General features: G+C 40.9%; 1 protein-coding gene across 1 annotated transcript in view; it reads left to right on the top strand.

The window, feature by feature from the left end:
* Positions 1–12,916, top strand: part of LOC118113661 (vacuolar protein sorting-associated protein 13B-like) — a 311,783-nt gene that overhangs the window by 295,156 nt on the left and 3,711 nt on the right. The window contains exons 56-65 of the mRNA XM_035163589.2: positions 361–488; positions 707–903; positions 3,719–3,837; positions 4,700–5,150; positions 5,572–5,736; positions 6,752–6,980; positions 8,807–8,983; positions 9,363–9,533; positions 10,282–10,458; positions 11,968–12,070. Of these exons, the coding sequence (XP_035019480.2) occupies positions 361–488; positions 707–903; positions 3,719–3,837; positions 4,700–5,150; positions 5,572–5,736; positions 6,752–6,980; positions 8,807–8,983; positions 9,363–9,533; positions 10,282–10,458; positions 11,968–12,070 (1,917 nt within the window). The remainder of the gene's footprint in view (positions 1–360; positions 489–706; positions 904–3,718; positions 3,838–4,699; positions 5,151–5,571; positions 5,737–6,751; positions 6,981–8,806; positions 8,984–9,362; positions 9,534–10,281; positions 10,459–11,967; positions 12,071–12,916) is intronic.

Here is a 12,916-nt window from a genome sequence, read left to right as displayed (position 1 = left end):
GATTGATCTTTCTCAGTCAATATGATGTCTTTCTTTCTTCTTACTTTCTCTTTCTTTATTGGTTCTTTCTGTTTGAAAATCTAGATTTTTCTTTGAATCGCTTCAGCTACAGTAGTCTGATTAGATAGCTTTTGGGACAATTTCAGTAAAAATATAGTGGTATATACAATAAGTAGGCCAATGTGCATTTAATCATTCTCTTCACAAATACACCTCTGCGTTCTGGTTTTTGGCTGGCCAGCAACGTTTCCCTCATTTACTGTAGGAATTCTGATCTGTGTGTGGTTAGAAAGGGTTTGGAGCTTCCTGTGAAAAGTTTAGTTACGGGTTAGATTATTTATTTTTTCATTTGTTTTGCAGAGCCATAGTACTTACATATCAGGAACACCTTGGGGTGACCTACATCACTCTGAATGAGGACCCCTGTCCACGCATGCTGATCCACAACAAGTGTCCTATCCCTCTGCTGCTGAAGGAAACTGTCAAAGGTAAGAAGATCGATTGCTGACTGGAGCGGACACCTCTCCTCTCATCTCCTCCATTACCCAGATCTACTCAAGCCGTTCCATGTACTTTGCTCTGAACAGAACTTACTATTTTTTACTTGTAAAGCTCTTTGAGTGGTCATCAAGACTAGAAAAGCACTATATATATACAGACCATTTACCATTACTTACACTATTATCTGTTATATTATCTGTCATAGAAACTCCAAGGACTGAGGTGCACTGCCGTCCTCTGCCTGCCAACTGTTCTCTGCACCATGAGCTTCATCACCACTTTTCCAGTTTCCCTGAGTGTAGGCAGAAAGACATGTTGCCCACACTGCTGCTGAAAACCACCTCAGACCACAGCACCACTGACTGGACTGACCCCATAAATATCAACTGCCTCGGCACTCAGGTACAACAAGCATGCATGCACGGTATACAACAAAACTGAGTACACTCCAAGTCAGTGTCACTAAAATGTTAAGTAATTACAAATCCTGCTCTTTCATTTTAATTTTGTTTATAGCCAAAACAGAAATGAAGCTGATTAATTTGAAAAACAGAAACAAGGGAGATTTAATAGGGAATATTGTTTGCCACCATTTCCCGAGGATGACTACTGTGTTTTCTGTTATTCCTGTTGTTCAGCCTATACCTCCTAGCACTGCTGCTACTGTGTTTCATCTTGTGTTTGGTAGCCTGTTAACCATCTTGTATCCTCTCTTGTCATAGTGATGCAAATGGCAAGCACATTGGCAACTGTGGAGAGAAATTATTTTTATTGTTGTTGCTGTAGTAATTTTTGTTGATTAGTGTCAGATCTGGAGTCAGAGGTACCTGCAAAATATGAGAGAGAGAGAGAGAAACTATGACAAAAAGTGATGGGAGTTCCCCCAGCAGTGACAATACAGGGCTAGGATACTCTTTAAAGCTGCTTTCAGACATGCACTGGACTCCGCGGCTCCTCCGTAGATCCTCCGTATTTTCTCTGGAGGAGGTGCATGTGTGAACGCAAATCTCCGCCTGGCCTCCATGTATAAAGTCTGTAGAAATCCGGATGAAGTTGATGTGTGAAAACAGCAGGGATTCACCACGAGCGAGTGGGGGGTTGATGATGCTTCTAACACGCAGCAGAGGCAAAAATGAAAAAACAAACAAAAAGAAAACAAATATCTCCCAGTGAAAAAGCGGTGACACACACAAAGAAAACACCGACGAAGATGTCAAGACAGTTTGTGGTGATAAGAGCTGACGATGGTGTTGGGGTGCTGTAAATGTGATCACGTGATTTACGCAGCGGAGTTGACACATTACTTCCTGCCTCTGTCTGCTGCACCTGGCTGGTCCACCTCTCACCTGAAAGGATTTGTTGCTGTTGTGAACGTCTGTGCAGAAAACCTCCAGCTGTGTTGTGCATGAGTAAAAGGACGAGTAAACTTCGTAGCCAATTCTCCAGATTTTACCCGAAGGTCATGTCTGAAAACGGCTTAAATATATGATGGGGCTTGATTATTAAGGGCTTTGTATGTGACAAGCAGGATGTTTTATTCTATTCTGAATTTTACAGAGAGCTGATGCAGAGAAGCTAAGACAGACTTTTCACAGACTTACTGGGACATCCTGATAATAAAGAGTTACAGTAATCCAGTCTAGAGGTAACAAATGCATGGACTAGTTTCTCAGCATCCTTCTGAGACAGGATGTTCCTAATTTTCATAATAATGCGCAGGTGGAAGAAAGCTGTCCTAAAGACTTGTTTTATATGTGGGTCAAATGACATGTCCTGATCAAACATAACTCCAAAGCTCCTCACAGTGGAGCTGGGGGCCAAACTAACACCATCCAATGTGACTATCTGGTCAGACAGGGATTCTCTGAGATGTTTAGGGCCAATTACAATGAGCTCAGTTCTGGATTTAGAAGTAAAAAGTTCTGAGTCATCCAGGCCTTGATGTTCTTGAGAGATTTCTGGAGTTGAACTAAGTGATTAGATTCATCAGGCTTCATAGATATGTACAGCTGAGTGTTGTCTGCGTAACAATGGAAGTGTTTTCCTTTCTGATAATATTGCAGGAAACAGATACAAAGTGAGAGGTAACAGTCCAAGTACAGAACCTTGTGAAATTACATGACTAACTTTTGTTTGGATGGAGGAGTCGTTGTTAAAATGAACAAATTGTAATATATCTGATAAGTACAACTTAAACAATCCTAGTGCTCTGTTTAATCCTTAGTGTTCCAGTCTCTGTAAAAGAATCTTCAATCAATCAAATCGATAAAATTTTATTTGCATAGCCCTAAATCACAATTTGTCCAATAGGGCTTAACAAGGTGTGACATCCTCTGCCCTGAACCCTCAACAAGAGTAAGGAAAAACTACCAAAACAGGGGGAAAAAACCTAGAAACCTCAGAGAGAGCCACATGTGAGGACAGAAGTGCAATAGATGCGGCGTGTAACTGAACACATCAACAAAATAACAGTATTTACTACATTGATTAGAAGAAACCGTTTGTAACATAATGGAAAATTGTGCCCATGTTTAATGTTTAATCTTATGATCTATAATGTCAAATGCAGCACTAAGATCCAGCAGGACACGTATAGAGACAGTGCTGTTTCTGTGCTGTGATGGATTCTAAATCCTGGTTGAAAGTCCCTAATCTTCAAACAGGCCATTCTTGTGCAATTAATCACACAATCCAGGTTCTTACTTGTTTAGGCAATTCTTCACCATGTTGGACCCAACCCAGGCCAAAACTGAGGAAGCTGTGGTGCGTGTGTGTGTGTTTTTGCTCTGGTCAGTGTAATATTGTGTGTTTAGTACGGTGTTACGGAGGTGGGTGTAAGGTTTGGTGTTGTGTCTAGCCAGCTGTAGGCTGGGGTTGAGGTTGAGGCCGTCTATCTCTGGTTACTGCGAGGTCTGAGTCTGACCTATGTGGTAGGGGTGAGAGGTTAAAGGTCAGACTTGTTATGACTGCTCAGCAAAGTGTTCAGCAGGGATCTGTTTCCTTTCGTAACATGAGGGACTGATCACTCTGGACCTAGAGTGGTGGAGGCTAAAGTCAGACACATGCATGCTCTGAAACACACATGAAGAATAATGTAAAGAATACTGAGCTGCAAATCTACTCTATGTTTATTAAAGGTGAAATGCGCCTCACTCCATCTTTGGCTGTTTGAGTGTCATTCCATCTCCCTACAGATTTGTTTTGTGATGTTGTTCAGGTGGTGTTCCTGCCTGGTTTTGGGTGTCTCTACATTGATGTCGTGCATGAGAGGGGTATCCTGGTTCTGTCTCTGGCACCAGAGGGCAGTGTGGACACTATAATCAACCAGCACAACAGGTATGTGTGTTCTTGTGCTCTGTGTTTATGCTTCCTACATATTGGAATCATAATAAATCATCTGTGCATGCACCACATACCACTTTGCCTTTTACTGTTTTAAAATTGCTTTATAATCATTAATTTATAATAATTTACATTTACATTTTCATGGAGCAGCAGTTACATGCAGAGATATACATCACTGTCACCACAGGAGGGTGCTCAAACCTTCTTATATTGTCTTGAGTGACATTAGTTATGCAGGAAAAACATGAGTAGAACATGATATTATGCCCTGTAACCTGAGAAAACACATGCTGATAGACAATACACAAACTAACTAGGAAATCACATTCATTCATTTGACAACACATGTGCAGCATTTATAAAAATGGGTGATAAAACAGAACCAAATATGGAAATGCAGAGCAAATACTGCTTTCCTGCTGCACATGGCAGATTTATTTAGATGTTTACTTAACTTGATTGTGTTTTGTCTATTTGCAGGGGTATTCTTAAATTACGTTGGTCGAGCTCTAAGGGTCACTGTATTACCGATTTAGTCCATTACATCAACACATTACTGCTTTGTAATTTGACAAAATAGAAAATGAATGTAATGACTTGAGGTAAATGTAAACAAATTACATCTGTGGTCATTGTTAATCTGCTGGTTCAGCACAAGCTAAATGATTTTGGCTTCTTTATTCTCTAATAATCAATCATGGTTAAAACTTAATTATATTTCACATGGAGTTTGTTTTACTTTTAGACAACAAAAAATATTTAAGTTATGACATCCTGCTAAACTTGCATTTTTTTGTATTAATTTCATCATGTCATTGTATTTTCACATTTATAATATCTGTATTGTTTTCAGGTCTTTGAAGCTGTCCTTCAGAGTTCTCCTGAGTGAGACCAGTGTGGCTTTGAGTGATGACATCACGAGTCCCTCTGGTTCTGTGGAGCTGCTTAGACTCACGTTGACTAAGCTGCTCTTCAGTCTGGCTCCAGAACCTACGTCCCTTCCCCTGGAGCTGAAAGTTGACCCTGGCCTGGAAACAGCATCCATCTCGGCTCTGATGCCTGATACCTCTCTGATTGAGGTCTTCTGCTCCACTCTGCAAATAGACAACCAGCTTTATAACCGGGCGAGTTTCCACTTCCCCGTGCTGCTGTGCCAGGATCAGAGAGGGGGAGTTGATCCCGGGGGTCCATGGAGCAGCGATGCCAGCCCCACAGATTCTCCTGAAGCCCTGGAGGAGTTCAAACACTCCTGTTTTCTGCAGCTCAGGGTGACGCTGGCTGGAGACAAATGCACTGTGGAGGAGGTTGGTTTGGATTAGCTTTTTCTTTGTCACAGTAGACTGCTGTTTGATAACCTGAACATTGACTTTGAATCAATTTGTCTTCTATCTGTCAGTATTTTATAAGCACTGTTTATCTACTCAAAGCACTGTAAGCACCTACCTGGGTATCTCTAACCCCAGTAATCATACAGTACACCCTAGCAACAACAGAAATAAAGTCAACACAAAGTATAGTATGTGGGATTATGCAATTTCTTTATTAGTTTAATTACATAACGAGTTTAACACATAGCAATAATTCAAATGGAAATTGTTTTACGACTGCATTGACACTTAAAAGGAAATCACCCTTTTTCGAAGACAGAATCAAAGTGTCCAAATCAATTACTTCTCTTTCCAGTCATTTCTCACAGTTCTCATTTTTTGTGCACATTCTCCTTAGGTGAACTTCCAGCTCCAGCCTGCCAGAGTCTACCTTGAAGACACCTTTGTTTACTACATTAAGACCCTGTTCTACACCTACATCCCTGATAGAGCTATAGCCTCAGCTACAGCAGAGAGCCAGAGGAGTAGAGAGTCTGGACCAGCCCCCACGCTCCCTGAACAGGTGCACCAATCATAATATCTTGTCTTTATTTAGTTACAATAGGGCTGATAATTCGAGTCACTTTATTTAATCACTCCATTCTCATTACTAGTACAGTGCCTTACATATGAGAGACAGACAGACAGAGACCTCTAGAATTAATAGATTGATGAAATGCTCTATACGACTTCTGTCTTATTCCCTCTTTCCAAATTGTTATAATTTTAAGAATGAGTGATTGTTTGATACACTCTGGAACCTACTTCAGAATTATTCCTTGACGTTAGTGAGTCCTTCTCAAGCAGTTCTTTAATATGCTTAATATGTCACTTTTTATTGTTTCTCTATGGTGCAGAGTGAAGTTAGAAAACTTTACATCAATCCTACCTGGTTTAGCTGCAATGAGGATTTTATAGTGTTTTTCATATCATGAAACAGAATTTGCTTTATCACTGCTCATATATGTGTCTTATATCTAAGGTTGAATGATTTACTGGTGCTATATTTTTAATACATTACATCTTGGCTATTTCAAATGTCTGTTAAGCAATCCACATAATGTTCATACCCAAATTCATAACTTTTCAAAGTAACAGCTCTGCAATTGAGCTCAATATAAAGCATTTCGGCAACAAAACGAACCTTGTGTTTTTACGTTACATCGCTAAAGAGGAAGTAATTCTATGAATGTTGCTGTCATGACAGAGATCAACTCCTGCGGCACCCGTGAATAAGTGTCTCAGTCCAGTACGGCGAGATTAAAATAATCCGATTATCAGGTATATATATAATCCGGTAGATATTATTAGCACAGTGGCAGGTTAACCTTGGGGCAGACATACATGTAGCAGCATTCAACCTTATTATAGATAACAGCCTGCTTACATCATATCTGCTCACAATAAACCACTCTTATTGTCAAATCATGTAATGATGAAATAATTCTGTACGGGATAAATGATGATCTATATATTTTAGTATGGTTTTGTAATATTTGAAAAATCTTTCTTATGACTAATTTTGTAATATTCTCTAGGTGCTTCAGTCGCTGCAAGCGTTAGTCAACCCAGTGCGGCTGCAGAGGCTGACCATCCAGCCGGTCAACCTGCTGGTCAGCATCCATGCCTCCCTTAAGCTGTACATCGCCTCAGACCATACTCCACTCTCCTTCTCTCTGTTTGAGAGAGGGCCACTCTGCACCACAGCCAGGCAGCTTGTCCACGTTCTGGCAATGCACTATGCTGCTGGAGCCCTCTTCAGAGCTGGTAGGTCATTGACAGAGGAGACACAGCTTTTTATCTCTCTGAAAAACAACATGCAGCCATATCATAAGAATTTGTGGTGCACATATTTTCAGTAACTACATGTACATTATTTCATGAAGGACAGGATTTCTGCTTGAGTGAGAAATTCTATAAATTTACTCTCGCTAGGTCCAGAGTTGAGTTTTTGAAATGATTGCTCCTATTAGGGGGGGGGGCTCCTGTTACTCTGTGGCAGAAAGTGCAGTAAAAATATCCAGCAGCAAAACCCAAAAACTCGAATGGCTGGAAGCACGAGAGATTTAGATTCTCTTATGGACATAATTTATTGTGAGACTTCTGTTTCACACTCTGAGTGTAGGAAGGATGTTATGGTTAATCCGTGAATGACCACCAGGTCTAAGCCTGACTTTATCAGGCACTGTAAAGGTTCTCTTCCTCTCTCCCTCATTGTCCTCCTGTCAAGTCTAAGAGTCCACACATGGTCTGATTTAACTCAGACATTCCCACATCAGAAATCACCGTTCTGGCCAGATGCTTCCTTCCCGCTGTCTCTCATTAAAGCCCTCATTTCTGCTCGTATTTCAACACATCACCTTACCACGTTCTCCTCTTCCTGAGTCATCACGGAGAGAGGGACCTGGAAGCAATGCATTCTGGGCCTGATTAGCTTTAGAATGTATGGTACTACAATCACGCATACACCCACAGGCGTAAATCCCCAGTCTGCACATGCAAAGACTTATGGACATATGGATATTGAAAGGCATAAACTCCAGTATATGCATGTGTGTGTGTTTAAAAGCATGACTCAGCCCTGTAAACATCAGCTCCTGTCAGGACTTCATGCTTTACCAAAACCACAACTGGGAGACTTTGTAAAGCAGGAACGACCACTTGGCCCCACTGGAGTTTGTTACCTACCATTAGAGTCCATCACTCAAGAGCAAATTGACAGAGAATAAGATCAGAGCATTGAGAAATGGCTATTTGATTTTTGTGATGCAATTGTCAGTGCATAAATATCAATGAGCCTTGCCATCTGAAGGAGGCTCAATGGATGAATGAGAGAGGTGAGATTGTAGGAGACTGTAAATCTAACTGTGTCAAACTGTGCGTCTGTGTGCACAAGTTTGTGTGTTTGTAAATCTTTGAGTTATGAAGAAATAAATTCTTATAAATTTAACACAGTGTGAAACATCATAATGTCAAACACTTTGTACGTTATTCTGTAAATTCTTTAAGAGCATTTGCTCTTAAAGCTGTTTTTGGCACATAGAAGATAATGAAAGTGACTCTGCTCAAGGGGCTCGTATCTTCAATGTTCCTCTCAGAGTAAATGTTCCAGATGTATTTTCTTTTTATTTCTGTAAAATGCTAAACTCATTTCAGGACTATAAAAAAATACTGTGGGATTATACATTATGTTTTACATGGCTACCTCCAACAACAATACAGTTAAAGTTGATTTATTTAAATATTTTCTTCCAGTCCAACTTTTTCTTGTGAAGCTAAACTGAGTGAGTTTCTCCAGCAAACACTAAAAGGGAAAGAAGACACTGCTGGCTGAAACGTCTCCTAGCATTGAGGAAATGGAGATCCAACACACTCCAGAATAGTTTATAAATTCTTTGTTCTTAGATGCCAGGAGGTTGAAGAAATATTTCTGACACTACTGATAAATTAATATAAAACAAAGCTCCCAGCATTTGACTGATTATACACTATCAAACAGTACAGTTTAATGTTCCAGCATATGTACATATTTGGCCATATGTGACGTTATTATTCACAATTGTACCCATCTGACATCCTGTGTCATTCATCAGGTTGGGTGGTGGGGTCTTTGGAGATCCTTGGCAGTCCTGCTAGCCTGGTGCGGAGTATCGGTAACGGCGTGTCAGACTTCTTCCGTCTGCCTTATGAGGGTCTGACCCGAGGACCTGGAGCCTTTGTCAGTGGGGTGTCCAGAGGGACCACCTCTTTCGTCAAACATATCTCAAAAGGTAACACAAATGTTCACAGTCTTTTAATTTTCTCTTAGAGTTAAACATTACTTGTGTTATCTGATAAACAGTTTTTATTTATATTGATTTTATATTGCTATCATGCCGATATAGCAGGTTTGTTAGAATAAACTTTGAGCTGTGTAATGAATTAAATAATGAAAGTGAAGAAAATACATATCTCAGCGCAGGAATACGCCTGAGGGGAAGGTGTCACTGGTTCATAAAGAAATAAGTACATATAAGTCATGTACTGACACAATTTCTCTTTTTTAATCTCTGATTGAATATTGTGGGGCTCTATCACTAACAATCAGAACTCATGATGTCATTTGCAAACTGTGAACATTGAATGTGAACATGGCACCATTGTGTTCAGGTACGCTGACGTCCATCACTAACTTAGCCACGAGTCTGGCCAGGAACATGGACCGGCTGTCTCTGGATGAGGAGCACTACACCAGGCAGGAGGAGTGGAGGCGACAGCTGCCAGAGAGTCTCGGGGACGGACTGAGGCAGGGGCTGTCACGACTCGGCATTAGCTTGTTAGGTAGGTGTACATACACACACACACTCACTTGTTTACCTCACACTATTAGTTGTTTTTTCAGTTGCATAAAAAAGTGGTTTGACAATAATACAATTTTGTAGTCCTGGTTTTTGAAAATTCAAACGGGTGTGAGCACTATGTTGCATTGTCTTTAAGTTACATTACAAGTAATAAATTAATTTCAAGAAATACTTATGACTAAAAAAGGCAGTAAATCAAGCCTGTGCTCTGCCCACATATATTTGCATGCACGCACACACACACACACACACACACACACACACACACACACACACACACACACACACACACACACACACAGTGGTGTGCACAATTACAGAGAGCTTTGAGACAGAGCAATGGAGACAGCACAGCAGGGACTCAATAAACACCCAGAGGGCCGTAAAACTGTAACGAAATGTCAGAGCATCGAAACCAACAGCTGCTCGGATCTTTAGGTTACAGTGGATTATAATTTGTCGTTCATAGCATGAATGGTCAGACCTTTTCTGGAGGGTAAAAGCATTTCTGAATTCCTGTGATCCTTTGGACTCGGTATCTAAGTGAGGACCCACCATCTCTCTGAAAATCTGAAAATATCTAAAATCACCACCTTTCCCCCTTTGTTAAAGGTGTTTTAAATTCATCTGTACAACTTGCATATTTTCACTATGAATATTTTATTTCAATTTATTAACACAGCACATCAGACAAACAAAGGACCAAGACTTTTTCCTATATTTTGCAGGAGCGATAGCAGGCATTGTTGACCAGCCCATGCAGAACTTCCAGAGGAGCTGGGAGATGCAGAGCTCAGCTGGTAGCAAAGCCAAAGGCGTAATCTCTGGAGTGGGGAAAGGCATTGTGGGTGTTTTCACCAAACCCATCGGTGGAGCTGCTGAGCTGGTGTCTCAGACTGGATACGGTGAGTTCAGGATGTGCCAAAGATAAGTCCATGTTGAAAACAGTCATTGCTTTTTTTTAGGGCTGCTTTAGTACTGTAGGTTAAATTAGTGAGCAATTCTCATCATGATCAACACAAACTATGATGAACTCATTCTGGAAACCAAGAGCTCAGTCACAATAATCTAATAACCGCACATGTGAATTAGAGTTAGTGTGTCAGTGAATCTGAAATGGAAAACACAACATCTCCCTTCCCTCCTCTCAGACCCAGACAGAAGTCACATGTTTATCAGGCCAGCCCTCCCGTCATTTAGCCGTGTGGCTAATCATACAAGAACCAACAGATTCAATTATGCTAAATGGTCTGTATTTGTATAGAGCTTTTCTAGTCTTGATGACCACTCAAAGCGCTGTACAGTACAGCTTTTTGCCATTCACACATTCATACAGCCATCAGAGGCAATTTGGGGTTCAGTATCTTGCCCGAGGACACTTAGGCATGAGGAATTGGGAACCGCCGACCTTCTGATCAGAGGACAACCCCTCTACCCTCTGAGCCACATATGGGAAGTTAAGGCCCCTGGAGTTAGTATTTTATTAGGGGCAGAAAATGTGGGTAGGGGTGAGAAGTGGATCAGAGGGTTGTGTTTGTAAGTGCTAACAAGTCTACTACCAACAAGCTGAGCAGCTTCCTATAAGTGCTGTGACTCCCTGAGGACCTGACTCTGATCTATCTAATCCTCTGAGCTCACACAGTACAAACACAAACTTGTGCATATGCTCACTGCATCAGCAGAAACACACTCACCAGCACACTCTCCGATACTCACTCTAACAGCACAGACGCACTAAAGGTCACTATACCAGTGATATATATTATAATTATACAGTATTGTGTATTAATTTGTGGAGTAATTTTGTCACACTCCATCCTCTCTTATGAAATGGATATATCGACACACATACTTCCACACACTGACTCAGAGTAAACAGTGTTGCAGAGTATCACTGCGCTGACATCATTAATGGGACCTACTGAGGTCTTTACGACTCTGTTTAACTGCTTGATGACTTCACTGGCTCGCTGCTACACAAGGGTTATGACCTCACTCTGAAGTATGAGTATGGAATTTTATCTAATTTATTAGCTCATAGTAACCTTTAAGTTAGAAGGGTCTGTTTTATAAAATGGTAAAAGGTCGGTATTTATATAGTGCTTTTCTACACACATTCATAAAGTGCATCCATGAGCATCAATCATACACTTTCGGCACAGCCATCAGAGGAAATTTGGGGTATCTTGTCCAAGGACAACTGCAGCACCAGGGATGGTGGAGGCAGGGATCGAATCGCAGATCTTCTGATTAGTGGACGACCCGCTCTAACTCCCGAGCCACATCCGTCCCCTTATCAATTTGATGTCTCACCCAAAGGCATGCGCACAATCCACACCACTGTCAAACAGAGAACATAAGGCACCCTTCAGTTACACTGATGCCGCCTGTTGTCTTTGTGTCTCTTCTAACAGGGATCCTCCATGGAGCAGGACTGTGGCAGCTTCCTAAACAACTCTACCTGCCTGTAGAGGAGAAGTCGGCTCAAGCCCCAAACAGCCACCTTAAATATGTCTGGTAAGCCCCAGTTATTAATCCTGCAGGCTCCTCCTTAAATTTTGTGCAGCTCTTCTTCTAGAAATGCAACATGTGTTTTTGCCTTTACTTGTGTTGGACTCTCTCCAGAATCTGCTGTTCCACCTCTCATCATTTTTGCTGTTGTGTTTAAAATAACCTTGGAGAGTTTATTACCCACTTTCTCCCCACAAAAAAGCCTGGAAAGATATTTGACCTTGATCCTACACATGGTAGCCAGCCTGCCCTGCTTTGTTCTCATTGAGCCATGGTAAAAGGTTTTTATAAGCACTCTGCCAAAGCCGCCAGCTAAAGATTGTGCTAGTTATTTAACTATGAGTTTATCCAGAGATCATTCCCTGTGCCATCAGATGGAGGAGGAACACCTCTCTGTGTGAGCTGTAATGGTTTGGAGAGACTCAGTTTACAGAGGTCACATGTTTGGGTACTGTGGAGTAAATCATCTCCAGCCCTGCATCAGATCGGAGTGTTCCGCAGATTCCAAGATTACAGTGAAACACTCAATGTAATCATACAAATGTATGAGGCCAGTGTGTGCAGAAGGTGATCAGGAGCCATAGTAAATGCATTTGTGCTATTTTAAAATGTTTTTTTCTGAAGTTTGGTTTCCATAGTTATCAAACATTAGCTTCTAGTAGCAGTCTGCTATTGCCAACTGCAATAAATTATAAGTACAATATTTATTCTGGACATTCAGGGATGGACAAAGATACATCCAAATGTATTTTTTAAATAATATACCAAATACACTTTTATTAAATGTATCAAAATAAAGTCCAAAATACAGTAACCACGCCATGTATCAAAACAAACTACTGTATTTTTATA

Source organism: Hippoglossus stenolepis, chromosome 8 (assembly GCF_022539355.2).
Source record: "Hippoglossus stenolepis isolate QCI-W04-F060 chromosome 8, HSTE1.2, whole genome shotgun sequence".
NCBI lineage: Eukaryota > Metazoa > Chordata > Actinopteri > Pleuronectiformes > Pleuronectidae > Hippoglossus > Hippoglossus stenolepis.
The sequence above is the reverse complement of the archived record's forward strand: the minus strand, read 5'-3'. Positions and strand labels throughout refer to the sequence as shown.